We start from the raw sequence: 22785 nt of genomic DNA, 5'->3' as shown, positions 1-22785 counted from the left end.
TCTATCAAAAGACAAGATATTTGAAATGCAATGATATATAAAAAGAATGCGGTTGTGTTGATGTTTGACCTCTTTGATGATCCGTACTTTGTTGAAAATATCCAACTTCCGTTCACCGGCGTTCTGTTATTGTCATGGCGGCATTTCAAACACTTGATAAGCTTTGGTTCAAATTTAAAAAGAAAACCATGTTCCATATTTAGTTGTACTTCCAGTTACCTGGGATTCATTTAATTACGTTAATGTTTCCGAACTGCAATTCAAAAGTGTAACGTCAGTTAGCTTGCTAATGCTAACTCATTTGGATTAACGTTACGTATTGTTAGCTATTTTGGCTGTAATGACTGCACAGTTCCTGCACCACAGAGGCCCCACGATAACTGAGCCATCTCGAAGTCAAGGGAGAAAATGGGTCGTCTCAGACCCCACCAGAAACATTCATAACTGCGACGATCTAACTACGGCCATGTCCCGAACCAAGGTAAACCATCATCTATTCATTTGCTACAACGATGGTTAGCCGAATCAAATCAGTCTGATAGAAATCCCACGTTCATGAAGGTCACAATGTTGTTTTTTAGTTTTAATTGGTTGACACTATGATCATTTATGGGACTTTATGTGAAAAAGCTATGGGGGTTTACACCGATATCTGGTTGACACCTGGACGTTGCTCGACATCCTTCTGCATCCTTATTCTTTGTGTTTTAAAATCTTAAGTATCATTGTGAAACAATGGGTGTTCAGATCACACGCAAGGTGGATTAACAGAGTTGTTTCTTCTTCAAAGCTACTGTTCAGTGAGGCTTTCCCTGCAAGTTGCAGCAACCGTGCCACTCGTGTATGCCCACCAGCCCCGATCGTGATAGAGAAGCTGCTGCCGCCGCCGCCGGGGGAGGAGGAGCGTGAGAGAGCGGAAAGCACCAGAAGCTCAATCAGCTTCACCACTGTGTCAGAGGAGAGGCTGCGGGCGGCGGTGCGGCTGGCCAAGCGAGATCTGAGAAGAAGGCGCCTTGAGTCACTAACAGCATCCCCTGCCAAACCCTCTCAGGAGGCCTCCCTCCATGAAACAAGCGATGTCGAGCTGCTCAAGGTAACACATGTAGATAAATGCCACACATTCCACAATGAATAGTTCCCTGGTTTATTTCATCTAAAGAAATTACATTGCCATTTTCTCTCTCTCTCTGTAGGAGCTTTCTGCCACTCCAAATAAAGCCAAGTTTAAGACCTCCAGTCCAAAAAATAACTCAAAATTGTCAGCAAACAAACCGCAGAAGCATCCCATATTCCCCATCCCTCAAATCGGCCGGTCACCTCCTACTAAAGACCCTGGACCAAGACAATTTAAAGGAGGTAGAAATGCACCTTTAAGGCAGGAGATCGTCAAGCTGCAAAATGAGCTGGAGGTTTATATTCAGAAAGTAGAGGCACTGTCCAATAGAGGTAATCCACAAAAACGTCTTGTTACATTAGACTTGTCTCTTCCTGTTGATCAAATTATTTCACAAGTAATACCACTTGTGTACCCACCAGAATAGGCACACTTTTCATATGGTAATATTATACATGATAGTTAGATAGTAACGATGATAATAATGGTATTTAAACAACAGGGGGGGACATAGAGGAGCCGCTGGAGCCAGAAGAGCAAAACAAGTTGGATATGCGCAGGCAGAAGCAGGCAGGCCGCTCGGCCCGTGTCATTTATGTTCTCCAGCAACAGGTATTTCAATATCTACCACATGTAATTGAAATGAAACCTCATTGTCTTAATTTTCTCTCTCTGTGTTAACACTGTTCCTCAAATGTTAAAAGGTCAAGGAGATACAAGAAGATATTGAGAGATTTCAAAGCCAGAAAATGTGGGACTCCAAAAAAGTAGGTCTTCAGCATTGTCATCCATTGACTGCTCTTTACAGATTTTTTGTTTGTTGATGATAGCAAAACGTTTACAGCACTTGGTAAGATACCTCCTCTCCTTCAAAATAACTGTGTTCTTCCCTTTGTGTATTTAAACATAAGTGGTGAGAAAATATATGTTTTGTTTCGGTGTCAGGAATTAAATGAAAGAAAAAATGGTTATTTTTACATCTGTTTTACTTAAACTTGGTACACTGATCAATCTTTTGTTCTTTATTTTAGTCCACAACCGTAAACCGGCTTGCGGCTGCACACCGTGGGACACTCAGGGTTTTGCAGATTGTCGTCAACCAGCTTTCAGATCTTTCTCATGGCAAGGTACCCCCTTATTACAAAGAGCTGGGCAAGCTGATTCGCATGCTCTCGCTGTGTTCAGCTAAGGTTGAAGCGGAACAGAATCTAGAGACGGCCGACATCCTGCAGAAACTAGAGGTAAGAAGCATGAAGTCAGAGTATTTGTCCCACTATATAGATTTACATTGTTTTGGCACTATTCTAGCACTGGATATTTGAAATGTAACAACTATTTTAAGGAGCATTAAAAACAAAAAACCAACCAAACCAAACATAGCATATGTAAACTATTTTGTCAAATAGTTTACATATGCTTGAAGCTAGTCACCTGACCACAGTCCAAGTGTCTTTTTTTACTTACTGATGTAATAAGCCCGCCATGAGAAGCTTACTGCAGCACAAGTGTAGCAGAGCATAAGAAGATTAAAATAAACGTCTGTTTTGGTTTATAGAGTAACAGTTCAATTGTAGGTACACCTTTCCAATTACTCTGTTCTACAACATTGTGAGATTATATAGTATAAACAGACCCAGTGTTCAGCCTTATGCAGATATTGATGTAAATGCCATCAATTTATATTATATATATATATATATAATGTGTGATTTTTTTTGAGGTAGTGAATTCAAACAAATCATGTTTTTTTTTCTACCTTGTTTAGTCAAAAGTTCATGTATTTTATGGGGTCATCTTTTGATGTTTTGTCACTCTATTCTACTAAGACTTTGGATTCTGCCCTGCATAAGCAAGATCTTCTTGAAAGGATGCATGCACGAGCACATCCTCCAAAGTCTCCTCATCACGGCACGTCACCTTCGAGTGCACCCATGGGTCCAAGCACCTCAACTGTTCGAGGAACTCACAAACCAGCAAATCCCAAGAGAGCAATCCGTGGTGAGTGCCGTTTTACCCGTACCTAATTAGCATGTGATTTATTTATTTATTTAAACATTTTATTTACCCAGGAAACATCTTCAAGGGAGACATGGCCAGGACACGCAGTAACATAGAAACAGAAAACACAGAAAAAGACACGTTAATAGAAACTGAAAGTTTAAGGGACAGTGACGTAACCGGGTTACTAAAAAATAAAAAACATTTACATTTTTGGGAACCAGTCACTATTTCCTTCATTTTAGATTTAAAAGCATTAAGTGGTATCAGTTCTTTAAGTTTTAAATCTTTCTGGAACATATTCCATGATGAGGGTGCAGAGTACACACAAAAACCCTAGTTTTAACCTCAATCTTTTCACCTGGTACTGCACATGTGGCTGAACGGTGATTACTTCTCTTGAGCTAATGACTGTTTTTTCCTTTTCCTAATCTCAGCAACATTACTTATCAATAAAGTCTATAAACCCCATGTATCTCATACAAATGCAATCTTTCCCTTAATGATTTTCTGCAAAAAACTGCCCCGAAAGTAAATGATGTGTATGCCTATTGATGAAGGTCAAACAGTATCTGGAAGTCACCTGAGGGCTTTTGTTCGCTTGTGTTTGTGTCTCCCACTGTGCTTAAATGACGGCACCAGGCTCGAAATTGATAAGTAACCACAAAGCAGTGAAAAACAGGAAATGATTGCTGTTGGTCCCCCACTGCTTGGTCCCTTGAGCAGTTTATATTGGGCTCCGATGCATCCTTTGGATGAGAGGACACAAACACCGTAAGTGCGTTTAGGGATCCGACTGGTTATCAAGGGTGTTAACCAATTAGCTAATTGTTTAATTGGAGATGTTGTGTCACGCCCTCCCAGGTTTCAAGCTGATTTACTTGATTTCTTTAATAAGGATGCTCTTCCTTCATTTCTCCTCCTCCTCCTATGGCATACAATAAGTTCAAATTTTTCATTTCCATTTGTGTCACCAGGTAAGAGAATGGCCTCACAGAAGTCCAAAACGGCTTCTCACCAGCTCATGAACAGGAGAGAGATGCTCAGGGCTGGCCTGCAGAGTCTTGCCCTGAGAGAGCTGCAGGGACAACCTCAGACCACCACCACCTGCAGCAAAGGCGGGGCTCCACCCTCTGGGAGAAGCAAAGCTGCCGTTACAATAAAGGTTTTGACTCCACTTCTACAAGTACAAGAATAGTGATCCAGATATATTGTAACACGCAGGAAATGCTTTAGATTATATAAGAAGTGTCTTCATTAAAACCCGCTGTGAAGAAGGCGTATGAAAGTGGGCTAGAGGTCTCCTCGGAAATCTAAACAATGTGAGGGCCGTGTAAACAACCTTAATAAATGTTGTATTTTTTGTTGTTGCGGCCTAATCAGATGCAGGAAGCCGGTTTCCAGCAGCCTACAGTCTCCTCTCAGCTTAGAATGAACCAGCTCCCTCAGAAAGAGCACTCTGTGCCCTGGATACCCACCTCCCCCCACTCTCCTCCTCCACAACGGTGAGCCTTTTATCACTCAAAGAAGAATCATAACATATTATTATTCTCCAATGTTCTCAATGCACAGTGGATTGCTGAAGTCATTATCTAACTATGATGATACTGCTGTGTTTGTTATTGACTGTAAAGTCTATAGTCTGTAATCTCAAGTCTCCAGTTGGACTATATTACTGCATTGTGAACCAAAGTGTCCGTGGGAAGATATGATTGAGAGAATTAAGGGGAAAAGGGGCCTGGAGAGCCAGACAGGGGTGGGGGGGTGTAAGCAGCTTTATTGTAAAAATATTACTGGGTCACGTCTAATTGGCAGCCTTTTCAAATCATTATCCAAAGAATAATAAGTAAATAGGTAATTGTAAATTTACAGCGCTGAACCATGAAAAAGAAAATCTCATTCCCTGTAATCCCAATATACATGTTATCCCTTCCCTGCTCTTACAAAAGATCCCCTCAGAGGAGAAGACCTGAGCCTCGATGCCTCTTCTCTCCCTCGAAGCCCTCGTGCAGCCCTCCCAAGCAGGTGGTGAACGCTGGTTTGGGACCAGAGCCGACCCTGACCTCACAAAAGAAGACACAAGCCCAGAATGAGGCATTAAGGTAAAGCCCTTCTCCTGCAAACCGTATGTAGCTCTTAATCTCTTCTATTGGTCAGGCATTTCATAAGGATCCATTATAGTCCCTACGATTGGTTTATGGCCTCGCAAGAGAAATATGAATGGAATTTTAAGGACCTTCCTCTGTATTTATGGAGTTATTTCTAACATCTTTGTCAGACCCCACTCGCTGAGAACCAAAGGCAGTACTCTGATTCTAATTCAAAGTTAATTCCATCCAATAATGTAATCTAGGTGCCCGCTATGTTGAGGCCGTTTCTCTCTGTGAGTGATTAGTAGTTGGCCTGTTTTCAATCGTTATAAGCGACTCATTGATTGAGTGTTCCATGTGTGTCTCTGTTTCTCTGTTTAATCAAATCTTGATTGCTCCAATTAATCAGGGGGGCTAGCAGTCTGAATTTAGAGAAAGGGATTTGTGTCTATATGTGAAATGGTTGAATTGAGCTTTGATGATTGATGATTTCTGGTCCTTGGTCCTTGGTACAGGGAAGCATGGCTGGAAAAGATGACGACGCAGAGACTGAACCAGCTCAACCGGCTGAGTCGAGAAGAGGCCCAACGCATTCAGTCATTACGGTAAGAAGAAGTCTAAATATTGATTAGCAGTATCTGAGGGTGTGTAAGTTGAAGGTCACAATTTTGTATCAGTTGGTGAATATGAATAAAGCCTCAAAGCCGATACTGATCTCATCTGTAGCCAGGTGGTAACCCAGTATATTAAAACAAGAAATAAAAAATACTACAACTTATAGACGGTTAAAACAGTCAACTGTGAAAATTCCTAATGAGACTTAATTGAATTCAATCTTAAAGCTACTATGAGAAACTTTCATTTTGTGTTGATGTTGAAAAGCGTTGCATCTTGCTGACCAGCCAATCGAGTAATCCACTCATAGTTGTGTCATACAGCTCAGATTCGCCATGCTTCTAAATCAACAGAACAGTTACAGCCTGGACATGATTGTTACTGTGACAACATCCCCTCAGTACCACAGCGGGCATATGTCCCCATTGATCAACCTCATATCTCCTAATTACTCATTGGACACGGCCAACAGAGACACAGTGTCTTGTAGTAATCAACATTCGGTGTTGCACGAGTGTGCAGGTTTGTCCTTCATGCTTCTATTTCCTCACACACAAAGAAACCACCAATAGGACTGAACCTGGCACGTCGCATGGCTCTCTTTGCACAGTGGGGTCATTCGGACACCGTAATGGAATTTCTTGATCACTACTAGTCTCCCCGTGGTGCTTCTACGTTTAACAACAATGACGGTGCCTTTTCCACCTGCCATACCTGCAAGTAGTCTGTGAACTCAAAACTACAGCCCACACGTCTCAATGATATACCACTGTGTGCTTTAGAAAATGTATACTAATGGGCCGGTGCATAATGTTTGCGGGGCTCTAAGTTTTACAGTATTGATACATTTACTGAGCTTGTTTAAATGGGTAAACATTTTCCAGTAAACTGCATGGCAAAGATCTGAAATCAGTCTCTCAGGTGGAGTGCATAAATTCATCCGTTTTTTCAGTTGAACGTATCACTGTTCACGGGGTCTGCATCCTTGCCAAGTAGTGATGGATTGATGGTTTCGACCTCTTTTGCAGTTCATTTGAATATTTAGGAAAGCCTGGCAAATACTGCTGTTTTGTGAAGAACCCCATTGAGCTTGAAAACCAATTAAAAATGGTTTGTATTTCTAGGACGTCTGTGACAGCTTGCAGTGTGGGTGTGCTTCGGTTTACAGGTCAGAAGTTCTCTCGCCGACCCGGTGGGCGGAGCGCGCTGAGCAGGAGGCCAGAGAGAGAATTCAGCCGCTTCTGGATGAAGCAAAGGTAGGACAGACACACTTCCTTTTATATGCCACCTCATATGAAGACAGGGAACAATCAATATGTCTTATTTGTTCAAATGAAAAATATGTGCATGTTTTGTTAAAAAAAAAAAAAAAAAACAGTCAGTGGGACTGAGTTTATTTCAGCAGATCGGTGAGTCCGGGACGAGAATCAGCCCCTCGCGGAGGACTGGGCGGCCTGAGGAGGAGGAGGAGGAGGCGGCGGAGAGGGTGAGCGGCGCCGACGTTGCTAATACTTTCAATGGGAGAGAAGAATTGGCATTGCCATTAAAACCCAGTTTGAACTTCCTATCACGGCAATGTTAAGCTCAATATTCTGCTCATATTATTGTGTGTGTGTGTGTGTGTTTTCCTGAGCAGCTGAGTGAGGCGCTGCTGGAGGATCTGCTGGAGGACACTGCGCGGGCGGCGTGGGCGGCTGAGACGGAGCGGCAGTTTGAGGGCACGGCCCAGCGTCGGCTGCAGGCCCCCACCCTGGAGAGTATGCTGCTTCGTATGGAGGAGATGCAGGTGAGAGCCCAACCCCCTGCCCCCTCCCGCAAAGGCCCAGCCCACGGAAGGTCAGCCGTGATCGGGATGATATTTATAGGGCACTCCGGTGACAGCGGAGTTGCTAACTGATGGGCCGTCGGCTGGTGGGCGGAGAGTTTGGTGATAATATGCATTTATCTGTTTGTCTCTGAGCAGAGGGACCAGGAAGAAGTGAGGAGACGGTTTGCTTCCATAACCTACTCAGACCCTCTTTACTGGGACAGACCAGATAAAGGTAAAGGAATACCCTGATGTCTCCTGTAGGTGGAGACAGTGCAGGCGAGGAGGAGGTCGAATCCTTGTCGTTTTGACTCTACTCTGCTTGCTTTTTGCGTCCCCGGCGACACCACACCACAATAACCCTGTCATCCCCTTCGTCTCCGGTCTTCCCAGGACACCAGGGCCATGCTCCGCCCTCCAGGCCGGCCTCTCCTCAGCCGATTAGGCTAACAAAGCCGGTGCCGGGGCAGAGCTCCACAGCTGATATTCTCCTAGAGGAGCCTGTGGACACCAGGTGGGTTTGTATGTCTACTACCTGTTAAAATGACACACCATTCCTAACCTCTCTTCTGCGTCATGCTGTTTTATTCAGCTTTATGGGAGAGTACAGACATATTCTGAGCGTTCCCAGAATAGTACCCGGAGCGAGGTATCACAGTTTGACCTATTTAAGCTCTTCAGCTAAAATAAAAGGCTCCAACACGTCCCTCTGTTTAAAGAAAACATACACAGTGAAACGTTGGGTTTCAATTACTTGGGAGAGTCTAGGTCACTTTAATGGTAAATTTTATGGGAAAAATAAATGTAGCGAATTACAGGTTATGACTTGTGATGTTGTGCTTCTAAACTCAGATCAGAAGCATCATCAACAGGAAGTCATTCACCATAAGTTTAATTAGGCTTCTAGACTTAATGAAAATGAAAGTAGTTAATGTTTTTCCAATGATTTAAAAAAAATGTATTACATTTTTTACTCATGACGTTTCATAGCCCTATAATCACTCTCCTAGCCGGGAGGCCTCGAGTCACCCTGCAAAAACTCAGTGGCTGTGGTACCCAGAGCATTCATGACTCAGGCAAACCTGCAGAAAGACCATCCACTGCCCAGGGCTTTGGCTTTGGCTGGAGTACGGAGAAACCTGGGAGGGAGGGAGGGAGGGAGGGAGGAAGGAAGGGGAGAAAGAGAGGGAGAGAGAATAAGGACTAGAAGTTGTTGACACGGACGAGCCTGCAGTATGCCGCTTTTTAACAAATTCCAACAGCATGCATTAGCCTAATTAAGTTAGTGCCTCGGGTTCCGTTCCTTCGACGGATGCTTTGCCCGAACATCCCCTGTGACTCATCATGCACTCTTTGTTCGTAACACACCCATCAAGTAATCGCTCTGTTTTCATTGCAAAGACGGGAGCTTGGAAGTCAGCTATTTAGTATCTAGCCTTTTCGGTGGAGGTGTTGTGTTTTAAGTCATTATTTATTCTGCCTTCAGAGGTGTCCAGCCTCGCAGCTTCTCAACAGGGACAAAGTCATTGGAGAATTGGCAGCTCCTTTGTTTGGAAACTGGCTGAATCACTGCAGCATGAAACAGAAACAGACCTTGCTACATCCTTTTATCCTGCTTCCAGATAACAATACTTTTAGAAAGCGTTGGCCTTTGACTTGAACCTTTTTTTTCGGTCTTTTCCTTTTCTTTTCTTTTTTAACACATTCCATCAAACTCCATGTAATTAGGATTTTCTTTTTAAATTGATCAGTAGAAAAGAAATGTTTTTCAAAATCTCTTTTGTAATTGTCCTACATTAATTATAAGTATAGATTAAAGACATCGTCATTAATTTGCTCAGCTTTTCAGTAAATCCCAAACTATTCTTTTTTTGTGTTGATCACGGTGATTTATGTCAAAAAATGTTTTCAGCCCCAAGATTTCCTCTTTCCAACCGTAATTTTAATTGGTGTCATTTTTTTAAAAGAACCCCATCTAAAACATCTACATTTGTCATTTTTTTCTGAATAATGACTTGATTAATTTAGTCTCGCCAACTGCTTGGATAATTGAGCATTTTTTGTCTCGAAAGATTATTTTTTTTCCTGTTTCCTGACATTTATCCTGGACAAATTGAACAGCCAATAGGGTTCTTTCTGTGCCAGCAAACAGAGAAAAAAGTTTCTTCAGAATTAATGAAGTCGGAAGTAGTAATGGTTATTCATTTTGTTAATTAGGAACATTGTTTTATTATAAAGCTATCTTTTGCGCCCAAGAAGCTGCTTTGTAAACCTGTGTTTCACGCGCTTAAATCGCCCAGAGGGACATTTTATTACAGAATACTGTGGCCCGTTGCATCAGCAGTACAAAAAGGCCAACATCAACAGTTATTTGTAAGTCGCCAGGTTACGTACAACATCAGGGCCTCTCCGAAGAGAGTGCACTTCACCATTTGTGGAACGGTAGTGGTTTACATTACAGCGGCATTCAACCCTCCCGCCGCGTACCGCTCCACGTGACCCCCCGGCCCCTTCCTCCCGAGGAAGCATGTCCTAAGCGCCGACGCCTCGCCTGCTTTTGTGCTCGAGGTATAACGTGGTCACATAGACAACGGGGCGAGTGATTTCATCTTTAGAAACATAAGCAGAGCAGCAGATAAGATTTATGTATCCATGGTGTGGAGCGTAAAGTCCACCACCACCACCCCCCCCCCCCCCCCCCCAGCTCTGCTGATGCTGAGCGACCCAGTGCGGCACCATGCCAACTGCATCACCAGGTCAAACAAATCAATGAAAAGATAAAAGCCCCACTCTGCAATATTCTCAACCTTTCATGTAGTATTTTCTTTTTATCTGCTCCCTCACTCCGCCGCCCCCTTTGTGTACAGCGACCGTTGTCCTCACAGGCCAAAGTGTCGCGTGTTTCAGTTGTGATGGCCTACCGCCCGGTGCATCTGTGGTCAGGACCTCACTTTCACAACGGCTCCAATACCATGCGATTGGATTAAAATACAATATGTTGTCCCTTCTGAAATATCAAAGGTTTCCGAGTAGTGCAATCAATGGAGGAAATGGCAAAACCGTTCATCCTCCTGCTTTCTCTGTCCTGCTGTTATCAAAAGCCTTTGTGAATCTTGCCCCGAATCCCCTTTTACTTGTCCGCTTCGGCGTCTCTGTTCATGTCTCTCATGGCACTGTCCTTTTTGACGGGTCTCCGGTTTCCAGGGCGAAATGTGTAACACTGACTTGAAAGTCACTTCACGGGATCTTTCTATTGGCTAACGCTGTTCATCCAGTTCTGTTTTATTTGTAGGTCTGGCCGGTGAATGTTCAGACGTCTCGTCTGCGTTCTCTTTTCCATCGCGGCCCACACAGAAGCACACACCCTCGGGATTTTGTTCTTTCTCAGCCTTTGTCCTTCAGTTGACATAATCGAGGTCAATCCTGAACTTGACGAGTTTTGCAAAAGTGTCTGAATGGTGTTTGTTGGTGTGAGGAAAAGCAGGCTGGCTCACATGTTGGTCGGAATTTACCGAGTGCTGCTGCATTGTGTGCTTTTGCCACATTGGTCCTGGGATGCCCATCAGACAATAAATCCCATTTCACACCGGACGCAGAGTTGCATGTGCTGACACTCCCCGCAGTACAAAACAGAAACAAGCTCAGCTGAGGCCGGGGAGCACAATGCAGAGGCTCTGCTTCGGGAACGCTGAACACGGCACAGAGAGTGCCGTCGCAACAGCCGGGCTAATTTGTCCAAGCAGCCAGGATTATAAAGCCCGTCTGTGGCAATTCCCAGCTGAGCCCTTACTCTGCTCTGCTCAGGGCGAGAGACGCCTCTCCTAAACACATCATCCTCAGCCTTCTAACAGCACGGGTTCCAGGTCCATCACGCCGCTGCACTCCATTCTGTCTCCCTTGTCAGTAAATCACTTGTTATCTCCTCCACAGCTGCTAGAAGGCCCTTCTTTCCGCCCCCCCCCCAGAATGCTTCTGTGTCTTGGAAGTCCGCCCGTCGGCTTTCGCCTCACGGCCATCATCGTCTTGTGTTTTCTCAGACACGGCGTCGTCTTCGAAAACAGCCTGAGCGACGAGGCGTCCCGAGAGGAGGAGGAGCAGCAGCAGCCCACATACAACACGGTGTTCCCAGTCCCAGCAGAGAGAGCCGGGGGGACCGTTATCTCCGTGCCAGGCGGCGCGCTGGGAAACATCCGGCGGTACCGGGAAGAGTTCGAGGCCCACCTGCGCGCAGCGACTCACGAGGGCGTCGGCAGCGTCAACCCCTGGGCCATCGCCGACCGGTAACAGCCTAACACAGAACATCCCTCCCCTGTGCATGGATTCATTATTTTTGTCTTTGCGGTTTTCTGAGAATACTTAAACTACACGTTAACAGTATCACGCCCTCTTTAAGCAGAGCCCCACCGAGGACGACAGTGGTCCCTCCTGCTCTCTGTTTCGTGCATGGAGGTGTTTCGGTTTTCCCACTCTGAGAAGATCACACAGTTTTATGGTTTGCGCAGTGTGTCTCTGGTGTTCAGCATTATTCTCCTCTCCCACTCAGACATTTACATATTTAACAGAATTCTTAAGTTGCTGCAATGCAGAATCCTCCCTCTCCTCTGTGTGAACATACTGAATGTGAACTTGTTTGATATATCAGATCTAAACCTCTCAAAGATACTTTTTTTTCTTTTTTTCCTGCATCACAGATTTGTGTGGGCGCAGCTCGATAAACTGGGCCACTGGCTCATAAACAATTCCACATCCATGAACCCATGTTTTCAGAAGATGTTCTGATCTTTACTTCCTGAATTTGGAAAACAAAAAAAAAGGATAATGTGTGAGGAGAAACCAACCAATTACCTCAAATTGACATCCAAACTCCCCCTTTTCATCTGTCTAATTGATTTCACAGTAGCCGAACTTTAGCACAGGAAACATTTATCCTTATTTTGAAGTTATTAATGCATTTCTTTATACTTGTGGATAGAACAATAGAAATGGCCCGGAAAACAGAGCAGGATCATATTTCTTTTTATAAGTGAAAGCTAATGTGTTTTTTGTGATGTGATTTAATTATATTTCTGTGGGTTAGACACACAGAATTTGAAGTGTCATTCACAAAAGCTTAGAGTGTTATACATGTTTCTTAGTGGCTGCACCCAATCCGTCATTTACTGTGTTTCAATATGTGTCCAGTGTCAAGAGCAAGTATTCTTGTACTGAATCCTGAAAGGTCAAGGTAGTTCAACATGGCGCAATCAACTCATTCTCTTATTGTCTGTGTCCCTGCTGAGTTATTGTCCTTTATTTTATGCCTTTGGAGGCAAACAATTTAAAATAGCCAGGTCAGAAAGTCAATAGAACCATTGTTCTTCAAGTGATATAAAAATCTTTTCATTTCAAATTTATTCAGCAGTATTAGTCTCAAACATATGGGCCAGAAAAATAATTGGGAACAGTACAACTGTGGCTCTTGATTTATTTCTATCTTGATTATTCAGATATTTGATGAATTATCCGTTAGTCTGTCTGTCTCTGGCTGATCCCCGTGTTCTTCTGTGTCCCTCAGCCTGGCGGAGGAGCTGCTGTCGGAGGCTGTGGCCGACGTGGCGGCGGAGTTTCAGGATGTGGTGGAGGAGTACGCCGAGGCCGTCTTCACCTCCGAGTTTCTGAAGCCGACCCAGTCACCTCCTGCTTCGGCCGGGGCTTCAGTCGGCCAATAGGACGCTGCGTGCAGCGTCATGGATTTACTCGCTTCTTACAAGTTTTAATGCATATTTATTTTATTGGAAAATCTGAATTTTTGAGATTTTCAACACAGAAGATGTGAATATAGATTTTAAGTTTCTCAGGTGGATGATTCACCGCAAAATGAAACTCATTCACGTCTGAACTTTTTAAAATTTGTATTTACTAAGATGTGTATTTAATTGGGATTTTTCATTGAAGCTGCAGCCGATGAGATTGTTTAATTGCACAGGGAGCGTACTCCGTACTCTTCATGGTCCATCTGTATCTGTGATTGAATTCTGCTGGGAAAGTTACTTTGGTTTAGATTAGCTTGGAGAGACCATTACAGAGGATTACACGATTACCGCCCTACGCTTGCACTCACTTTCAATCCCCCTGAGGATTACACACACTTTCTACTTTCACGTTAGTGTACGGAAATAAAATCGTTGCAATCGTTTCCCGCCAAAACGATGCTAAAAGCCAAGTAGAACTTGTGTCCTTGTTTGGTTTAAATGTTGTAAACACAGCAAAGAGCTTTCTTTCTCCTAACCGGTGAATGTGTTACCACAGTAAATTGTACAGATTAAAGAGTAAGGTGTTAATATTCTTTTGAATTGTTTTAACACCTTTTTTAAAAATAATCTCTTCAGTGGGTTTCCTGTTTTTCTTGTTTGTGTACTGGAATCTTGCATAATAATGGTGAGAAATGCCCCTTTTTGAATGCAAAATAAAAGAGGAAGGACTTGGAAGACCCCAAAAAAACGGATTCCCTTGAGAGCAACATTAAAGCCGCTCAGTCCGAGCCGAGGGGACACATCCAGATGCTGTGTCGGCCTGTGGGGACCAGCCTCTGACAGGGGACATACAGTGACTGAACAAATTAGCTCACATTGAATCAGCTGCCGAGACTTTCTCTCCCGCTGGCTCCTGCGTGGGCGTCTGAATACGTGCCGGCTTTCACAGGCTCCAACTCGGTTTCATCTTCGCTATCCAGGACTAATATAAAGCGCTAGGCTCGAGGAGACGCTGGTGCGGCCGTCTCCACGCTGCCCAACGGGCCTGAGGGGGTTCTGACGTCGGCCAACGGGGAATGACTTCATTTTCAAGTGCCAATTTCTGATCATTTCTCCCTGTCATGGATCAGAAATGTCAAACGAGTCGGCTGAGAGGCGTTTTACAGATAAAATAGTTTCAGCCGGCACCACTTTTGCGTGTGGGACTGTGTCCTCGCAGCGGACCGCCGAGCTGGCTCCCTGCTTTCTTTGAACATCTGTCGCATAACGTTCAAAAGCAGATGTTGCAGCTCACATACCAGACTTGGGACTGGTTTGCACATTTTATCGTTTCAAATGGTCAGAGTTTTGACCTTGCCACCCGCAGGCAGTGCCTCATTGTCAAGGCTAATTTGAGAGGACTGAATCATATCCATTATGTGTGTAGAAAGCACTGTGCCGTGCAGGTGCATCGAGGATGTGCCACGTGGGATGCTTATGCAACGTGTTCAGCTGATGCTTAAACTACATATGATGGCTTATCACTCATGTTTGCTTTTTGGAGGGATCATTTCGGCTTTCTTGATGAACCATCTGTCATGCAAATGCTTGCGTTGACTGCATCTTCGACATCATGGAAGTTCTTTTTACTCAAATTATTTTTGAGGCTTCATTTGCAATCTGCATTTCATAAGACACCTGGGCAGCTTTGGCTTGTCTGCATCATTAATTCAGACACGGCTTTTCCTTTTGGGTGCAATCAACGGTCTCAGAGCCAGAAGCCTGTTATGAAACAAGTGAACAAGTAGAGTCCTTGCAGATAATCAATGAAATTCCCACCACAGTCTTATAAAGACAATCTCATTGCACTGACTTTAGAAACATGAAGTAAAGCAAAAATGATCAAAACCCTTCTTGAAGAATCTAAGGTTACTTGATCTGCCGTGACTGTGGGTTTGTATTATTCATTTTTAGTTTTTTTTTAGCTTATTAATATGTTTTGTACAGATGTTGACCATTAACTTTAACTTTGAATTAAATAAATATTTGGAATCAAATGTGTAAAAAACACACACACACACTTTACGCGTCTGGTCTCGTTTGAAATTGTGGCTCGTGGTCTCTGGAATGGAGTCATCTATTTATTTATTTATTATTGCTGTAAAATCAACCTCGCCTGATGTGGACCTGCTGCAGCGTTCTGAGTAATGTGCTCTAAGGCACGGGGAATACTTGCAGAAGAAATTCACTTAATGCAATTATCCTTTGGTTTTTTCCCCCACTTGTATCCAGTCAGTGCAGCCATTTGGTGTAATCAGTGCGATCTGTCTTCCTGGCCCTGAGGCTTTCTCCCCTTAGTTTTTTCTCTGTGGGATCTCAGTGTTCTTAGCCAGGAGTGTATTGTTATTGGCTCTCCCGATGAATACAAACTGGCTGACTCTGCTCCCGCAGTTTGGAAATGTCGCCTGATCGGCTCTCAGATTCCAGGGCAATGTTAATGGCCACAGGCGTTTTCCTCTGTCAATATTCATTTGTGTGGACGCGGCTGCCAAATTACGCCCCCACCAGACCGTCGTTCTGGGATTATGTGCCCTTTTGTGGAGTAGAATGACGTTACCGGCATGTCCCTGGTATGTTTTTCCCCATAAGCGCTCAGTGAGAAATCCAATTTTCCAGCAATTTAGGTCAAGCATTGCAGTAGTGCAGGTCAAGGCCCTCCCAAGGAGGTACCTGCCTCATCAGTAATGGTTGACAGGTGTCTTAGCTGTAACTCCTTCATCCTCAGTTTGCCGTGATTTAAGGACCTCCTGCTCTCCAGCCTTACACCTCATCATTTGGTTCACCTCATACCACAGGCTTTGTAACTGCCATCCTGTAGCTAACACTGGCTTTTATGTTTCCCTCCCAATGATTATACCTACTTTCTATTTGATATGTGGAATTAGTCTAATATTCCTGCGCAGAAAGGAGTATTCATTGTCTCATACAGCCAAGCAGATACCAACCAGCTGACACGTATTACTTAAAGTTCACATTTGGTTCATCACTGTGAACCTCTAATATCCCCCCCGAGTGTCCTTCTGTTAAAGGGAGAATAAAGTCTACATCAGTGACATTACAATGAATCGTATAATATTTGGTACACCCCACTGGGCCTTTCTTGAGGACCACCCCACCTCCTCCTTATCACCCCCCTCATCACCCTTGAGAATTTTGCAAAGTCAGCCACGGTGAGAGCAAATAGGACGGTCGCCATTCAGAAGCACGCGGACGTGCGCGCACCGCTGGCGGCGTTTCGAGTCGCTGCCCGGGTCTCATTTTGGAGGAACTCTGGCTGATGTTAGCGGCGGAAAGGGGGGGCGGGGGACACAGAGTGAGAGAGACAGAGAGAGAGAGAGAGAGAGAGAGAGAGAGAGAGAGAGAGAGAGAGAGAGCAGCGGGGTGGGCATCAGAAGTCTGCACCGACCCAACAAATACCCAAAGTGTGTCTCCTTCGTGGGCGGGCCGAGACTCTGAGACTTGACACAGGTGAATGAGCGCAGATTCCGCAGAATTATTTTGTTTTCCCTCTTTGGACTCGCCCCCCCCCCCCCCCCCCCCCCCCCCCCCCCCCCGGGGAAGAGGAGGAGAGACCTACGCGGCATCTGTAGCTCTCCGTGTGCAGCGGGCGGGAGAGGGACGGAGGACGGAGGACGGAACGTTGACGCGCGCAGACCGACGCGACGGCTCTGTGCCGAGGGACCGCCCGAGACGCGGAGATGTCAAAGGAGGAGACGCGAAGAAAAGGTACGTGTCCCCCGGGGGGGGGGGGGGACAGGTAGACACACGCCCGCGTCTCGTGCGGCTGGAGGTTGGCGCGCGAGTGCAGACGCGCGCGGCATGTTTCGGGGGAAATCTGTAGGAATGTGCGACTGTCTGAACACGGACTTGTGTGTGCGTGCGTGTGTGTCTGGACAGTGGACAGTGGACTGTCCAGTTTGGTTTGTCCTCCTATCCGTCTGTCCTTGAAATATGGGACCCGTTAGATTCTGTGACGCTGCAGGGTCCCGTTGACAAAAAAAAGGGATGTGAGCGATCCTGGAAAGAAAATGAATAGATGATAAAAATAACTTTTGCTGTTTCACCAAGCTTAGGATATCCGGAGATTCTCTACTACTCTATTCATTATCCAATGCATGGTTAAACCCAGAACATCACAGAGGAGTTGGGAGCGTTGCTATTAATAGCATTCAGCTCATTTGGTTGTGAAATTGTCGGTTTGTGGGCCATTGTTTACATATCACCCGGCCTCTGAGGTTGTGACATTTCTGATGCACAAAAGCTTTGCCTTTGCCCATTCAAAGGGAGTTTTTTCCCTCAAGTGATGCTTGAAGAAAGGCAATCCTAACAATACATTAGAAACAAAGCACTGCGAAGTGTGCACCACTGAAAGCCCCCTGGCTTCCCTTTTTGTGTGTATTTTATTAAACAACACACAGGTTCACTTCATGTATAAACCTGATAATCATCCTGGGGCCAGCAGGAGGCCATTGTGACTAGTCTGGCTTTTCTTCAGTGGGGGGGGGGGGGTTTGGTTGGGGTCTATTTCCTTGTGACATCAAGGATCTCTTCCCAGCTGAAGAACCTCACGATAAGTCCCTAAATCTCTCAGCTTCAGAGAGAAGGAGCGAAAGGGAGTTTGTGCTGCACCCTTTTCCACCAGGGGAGGGAGAAAGTGAATTTCCCTGCAGAGATCAATAAAATACCAGATCCTTATTCCTCTCACTGCTAGTGACAATGAGTGTCACGATGGAGAGATTATAAGGATTTCTCTGATTATTTAAGTAACATGCTCACTGGACACAAATACGCACTGCCATAGAAAGTGGAAAGTCTCTGAAATGGGGTCCGTTAAAACTCCTGCTTCTTTTTATATCACTCTGAGGCCAATGATTATGTGGATGCACTTTTTTTTGTGATAATTTGAACAAAAAAGTACGGTACAGTAAATCCCACACACGTTGGTAAGATGGTTAATAAAATATCTTGTTCATGCAAATACGAAAAATAATAATAAATGAAGACAAAATATTTTGAAGGTCATCCTCATTCTGAAACTGAAGCACAGATGTTTGAGTCACTGTTTTTGAATATTTGCATATTCATGTGAACCAAATTTCTATCAATTGTGTTGAAGAAGCAGCCGGTAAGGTCACCGAGAGTTGGTTCCACTCTAGAAATCAAGAAAATACTTGTGTTTTTATCGGGCAATCTCGCAATATAAATGTGGTTCTTTGAATTGATGTAAGACATTTCTGTTATTTTCAGCTGAATGTTATCTCCAGTTAATCTTAATTATATTGCATCGAGCCTCACCGTGATATTCACTCGCTAATGGAATCCGCAGCGTGAGGCCTCTACCTCATTTCAGCCCAGCTCTATAAAATCATGTGAAACCTTAAAATGCAGATTGAAGGCAACGTGCTGGATGTGGGTTTACTGGTGGCATTCATATTTCAAGCATGCGTTGTTTTGGTTCTCGTTGAATATCGCTTGACATCATCTCACGATGTGACTTGTGAAGTAGAGCGGTTCTCGTGGACAAGTTGTTCTTCAAAGTCGACGTGGACTGGGCATACTTTTTTATTGTGTGCCGATCGTATCTTTCCCATTCAATTATAACAGGGCTGCAAGGGATTCAACGTTACTTAATTCTAGTTTAAATGTTCTCTCTTGACTTGCACGAGAACCGAAGCTGCGCTTTTACAGTGGGGCACATTGTCACATTGTAGGATTTTTAATGAATTTATTGGTAAATTATGGTGGAAAATAAGTATTTGGTCACCTACAAACAAGCAAAATGTCTGGCTCTCACAGACCTGTAACTTTTTCTTCAAGAGGCTCTGTCCTCCACTGGTTACCCGTATTAATGGCACCTGTTTGAACTTGTTATCAGTATAAAAGACACCTGTCCACAACCTCAAACAGTCACGGTCCAAAGGACACCAGAAACAAAATTGCAGACCTGCACCAGGCTGGGAAGACTGAATCGGCAATAGGTAATCAGCTTGGTGTGAAGAAATCAACTGTGGGAGCAATTATAAGAGAATGGATGACATACAAGACCACTGACGATCTCCCTCGAGCCGGGGCTCCATGCAAGATCTCACCCCGTGGGGTCAAAATAATCACAAGAACGGTGAGCAAAAGTCCCAGAACCACACAGGGCGACCTAGTGAATGACCTGCAGGGAGCTGGGACCAAAGTAACAAAGGCTACCATCAGTAACCCACTACGCCAGGGACTCAAATCCTGCAGTGCCAGGCGTGTCCCACTGCTTAAGCCAGTACTTGTCCAAGCCCGTCTGAGGTTTTCTAGAGAGCATTTGGATGATCCAGAAGAGGATTGGGAGAATGTCAGATGAAACCAAACTATAACTTTTTTGGTACAAACTCAACTAGTCGTGTTTGGAGGAGAAAGAATGCCATACCTACTGTGAAGCACGGGGGTGGAAACATCCTGCTTTGGGGCTGTTTTTCTGCAAAGGGACCAGGGCCACTGATCCGTGTAAAGGAAAGAATGAATGGGTCCATGTATCGTGAGATTTTGAGTGAAAACCTCCTTCCATCAGCAAGGGCATTGAAGATGAAACGTGGCTGGGTCTTTCAGCATGACAATGATCCCAAACACACCGCCCGGGCAACGAAGGAGTGGCTTCGTAAGAAGCATTTCAAGGTCCTAGAGTGGCCTAGCCAGTCACCAGATCTCAACCCCATAGAAAATCTTTGGAGGGAGTTGAAAGTCCGTGTTGCCCAGCGACAGCCCCAAAACATCACAGCTCTAGAGGAGATCTGCATGGAGAAATGGGCCAAAGTACCTGCAACGGTGTGTGACAACCTTGTGAAGACTTGCAGGAAACGTTTAACCTCTGTCATTGCCAACAAAGCGTATATAACAAAGTATTGATGTACTTTTGTTATTGATCAAATACTTATTTTCCACCATAATTTACCAATAAATTCATTAAAAATGTGATTTTTCTGGATTTTTTTTCTTCTCATTTTGTCTCATAGAAAATTACAGGCCTCTCATCTTTTTAAGTGGGAGAACTTGCACAATTGGTGGCTGACTACTTTTTTGCCCCACTTTGATCAAGAATGATCAAATCAATGGACAATGATAATATGCTGATAAATTGTTAAATTATGGCAACAAGCATTTATGGACCTGCTTCACAGTTTAGAGTGTCTTTTCTCAGCTTCTGCAGAAAGGATGGCCTTGTGCCTCTCATTCACTGACTGGAAACCAGAAGAGTGCCACTAGTTTTAATTATTCAACTATTGAAAGATAATTGGAGCAGAACGGTTCAGGAATTTTGGGGGCTGTGCTGAGTAAAGCATCGCTCCTCAAAACAAAGCCGGTCGGACTCAAACATAATCGGGTTGGGTCGCAAATCCAAATCGGTTGGATTGACATTTTGAACAGACATTTTTGGCCCCCAGATGTTGACCCTTTATATCTTCCTTGATCTCCTGAATTTAGCACTACCCCAAAATAAGTATATCAATTCATACTGGGAAAATTCACAAAAGATTTGTACGAACTACAAATATTCTTTCCCAGTGGATGTTTATAACTTTATAAAACAGTTGAGTTGAGTGGTCATCTGGTTAAATGTCTTCAAAGATGAAATACCATGAAATGTGGTGGTGTTAATTTATTTAACATTAGCATTTATCTGAAAGCACCACATCGACCAGTACAGCCTCACGAGGCTGCTACATGGCTCTAGGCTCCTAATGCTGTAGAATAGACATTCAAAGACAATTGGCTACCAGCCACTTCACAAATGTTGTATTTTGGTTGAATTTGACTTTCTATAGGGACATGCAGAGGCTCAGTTTGAGTTGCTTTCTGAAGCCAGATAGGTCCTGTGCTGCCAATTCTCTTTTTTTCCTTTTCCGTCATCTTCATTCTCCTTCCCTCCCGGAGTCTGACCGATCCCCACTGTGCGTCCTCCCTAAGACTTTATGAACCATTTCCGCGCTCAGTGGGAGATATTGCGCCTCGAAGCACTTTGTATTTGTCATATTTGATGAAATTGTATCGGTCCAAAATGTGTTTTTTTCCATTTGCTGTCCAAATAGAATAAATGGTCGGCCTACCTGCTGTTTGCCTGTGAATCAGCGTCAAGCTAAAAATAGAGCTTGGGAACAGCCCCTCTCTTTTCCTCCGTGCTTCACCCTCTGTTTCTGGGGAGTAGAACAGGGATTGTTTGGCAGTATCTTACGGTTGAATCTATCATGTTTGCCACGTTGTATTCGGGAATTGACTGCTGGCACCAAAAGGATTTTATGTGATGATGTCAGCGATTTCCCAAATCCTGCTCAGTCACTCAGTTGAAGAACACAATGCACTTTACATAATATGTTATGCCACCACCAGCTAGTTATGCGTTGGGCTGTTGTCCTGGCAAATGGTTTCCAGACGGCCCCATTTAGAAGCAACGCACAATGTTCACTGAGCTCTACTGAGGCCCGTGCTCATGCATTCAACGCGTGACCTTTTTTTTTTTTTTTTTTTTACTTGAACATACAAAATCCGGGCTAATTTGAACATAATAGGTGTTTGTCACGAGGAAGCACACTGGGCCCGTGTCTTGGGGCAGATTATCGCAATGCACACAGCGAGCCGGCCCGCTGCTGTTTGAGGTCGGGGACGAGGACCGTCCGCAGGGGACCGTCTCCAGCCCCGTCCAACCAGACGTCTTGTTGTTTGTCGCTGCCCGAAAGTCTCGACATCACACCGGGCGTGTAAATGTAATAAAAATGTAAATGTCCATGTTAATGGGTCAGAAATGGTGTTTTCTATCTCTACTTTAGTGAATCACAGACAGCTCTTAGATTCTTTAAATGGGCTTTTTGACGGCGGACTCTTCATACCATTTGGGGGTTATGGGTAACTTACATTGGTTGTATTTCATAGGCACTTGTTGGATCGAAACCAGTTGAATTGTCAATACTTTTTACAATTGTCCGTTGAATAATGAGTCAAATTTACGGATTAGTCAATAAGCAGACATTGAATCAGTTGTGATCTTGATAAGTAATTTACTGCCATCGATTCCAACGATTCCACCCCTTAGATTGTGGTTTATAACCCTAAACACACACTGGAGGTGGACGGATTTTAGACGGTTTGTCTCATAAAACAAACAATTTTCCAAGATATCACTTGACGTCAATATTTTATTGATCATATATATATATATAGCTTGATTGAGGATGATAATCAGCATTTGCCACCTCATGGTGTGACGTGGCCGTGCGGTGACTTGTGAAATGTTAAGCATCCCTCAACCAGAAATCAAGCGTACAACTATCAAGGTTAACCAAAACTAAATGTTAACAGAACACCTCCTGGTGGAGCATTTAGCAGCTAAATGAGAGGGAAGGACATTTTTAACCAAAA

General features: G+C 44.2%; 2 protein-coding genes across 6 annotated transcripts in view; both read left to right on the top strand.

Moving 5' to 3' along the window:
* The first annotated feature begins 3 nt into the window (after window positions 1-3).
* Window positions 4-15409, top strand: kiaa0753 (KIAA0753 ortholog). 3 transcript variants are annotated; one of them, XM_037469694.2, is made up of 18 exons: window positions 4-481; window positions 791-1093; window positions 1194-1446; window positions 1617-1726; window positions 1819-1881; window positions 2146-2355; window positions 2941-3112; window positions 4090-4277; window positions 4496-4617; window positions 5062-5214; window positions 5718-5807; window positions 6986-7073; window positions 7196-7303; window positions 7454-7603; window positions 7781-7859; window positions 8018-8138; window positions 11662-11904; window positions 13179-15409. In XM_037469694.2, the coding sequence occupies exons 1-18, from the start codon at window positions 341-343 to the stop codon at window positions 13330-13332; spliced, it is 2748 nt and encodes a 915-aa protein (XP_037325591.2). In that variant the 5' UTR covers window positions 4-340; the 3' UTR covers window positions 13333-15409. The 3 variants fall into 3 exon arrangements, with proteins under 3 accessions (XP_037325591.2, XP_037325609.2, XP_037325598.2); XM_037469712.2 differs by having other exon boundaries at window positions 5-481; window positions 7223-7303; XM_037469701.2 differs by having other exon boundaries at window positions 5-481; window positions 7220-7303.
* Window positions 15410-16942: 1533 nt separating this feature from the next.
* Window positions 16943-22785, top strand: part of pitpnm3 (PITPNM family member 3) — a 54991-nt gene continuing 49148 nt past the window's right edge. For all 3 annotated transcript variants that reach the window (XM_037464387.2, XM_037464378.2, XM_037464369.2), the window contains exon 1: window positions 16943-17121. In XM_037464387.2, coding sequence (XP_037320284.2) covers window positions 17094-17121 — 28 coding nt within the window. In that variant the 5' untranslated portion in view covers window positions 16943-17093. The remainder of the gene's footprint in view (window positions 17122-22785) is intronic.

The sequence above is a fragment of the Pungitius pungitius genome, chromosome 3 (assembly GCF_949316345.1).
Source record: "Pungitius pungitius chromosome 3, fPunPun2.1, whole genome shotgun sequence".
NCBI lineage: Eukaryota > Metazoa > Chordata > Actinopteri > Perciformes > Gasterosteidae > Pungitius > Pungitius pungitius.
Note: the sequence above shows the minus strand (reverse complement) of the source record. Positions and strands in the feature narration are given on the sequence as shown.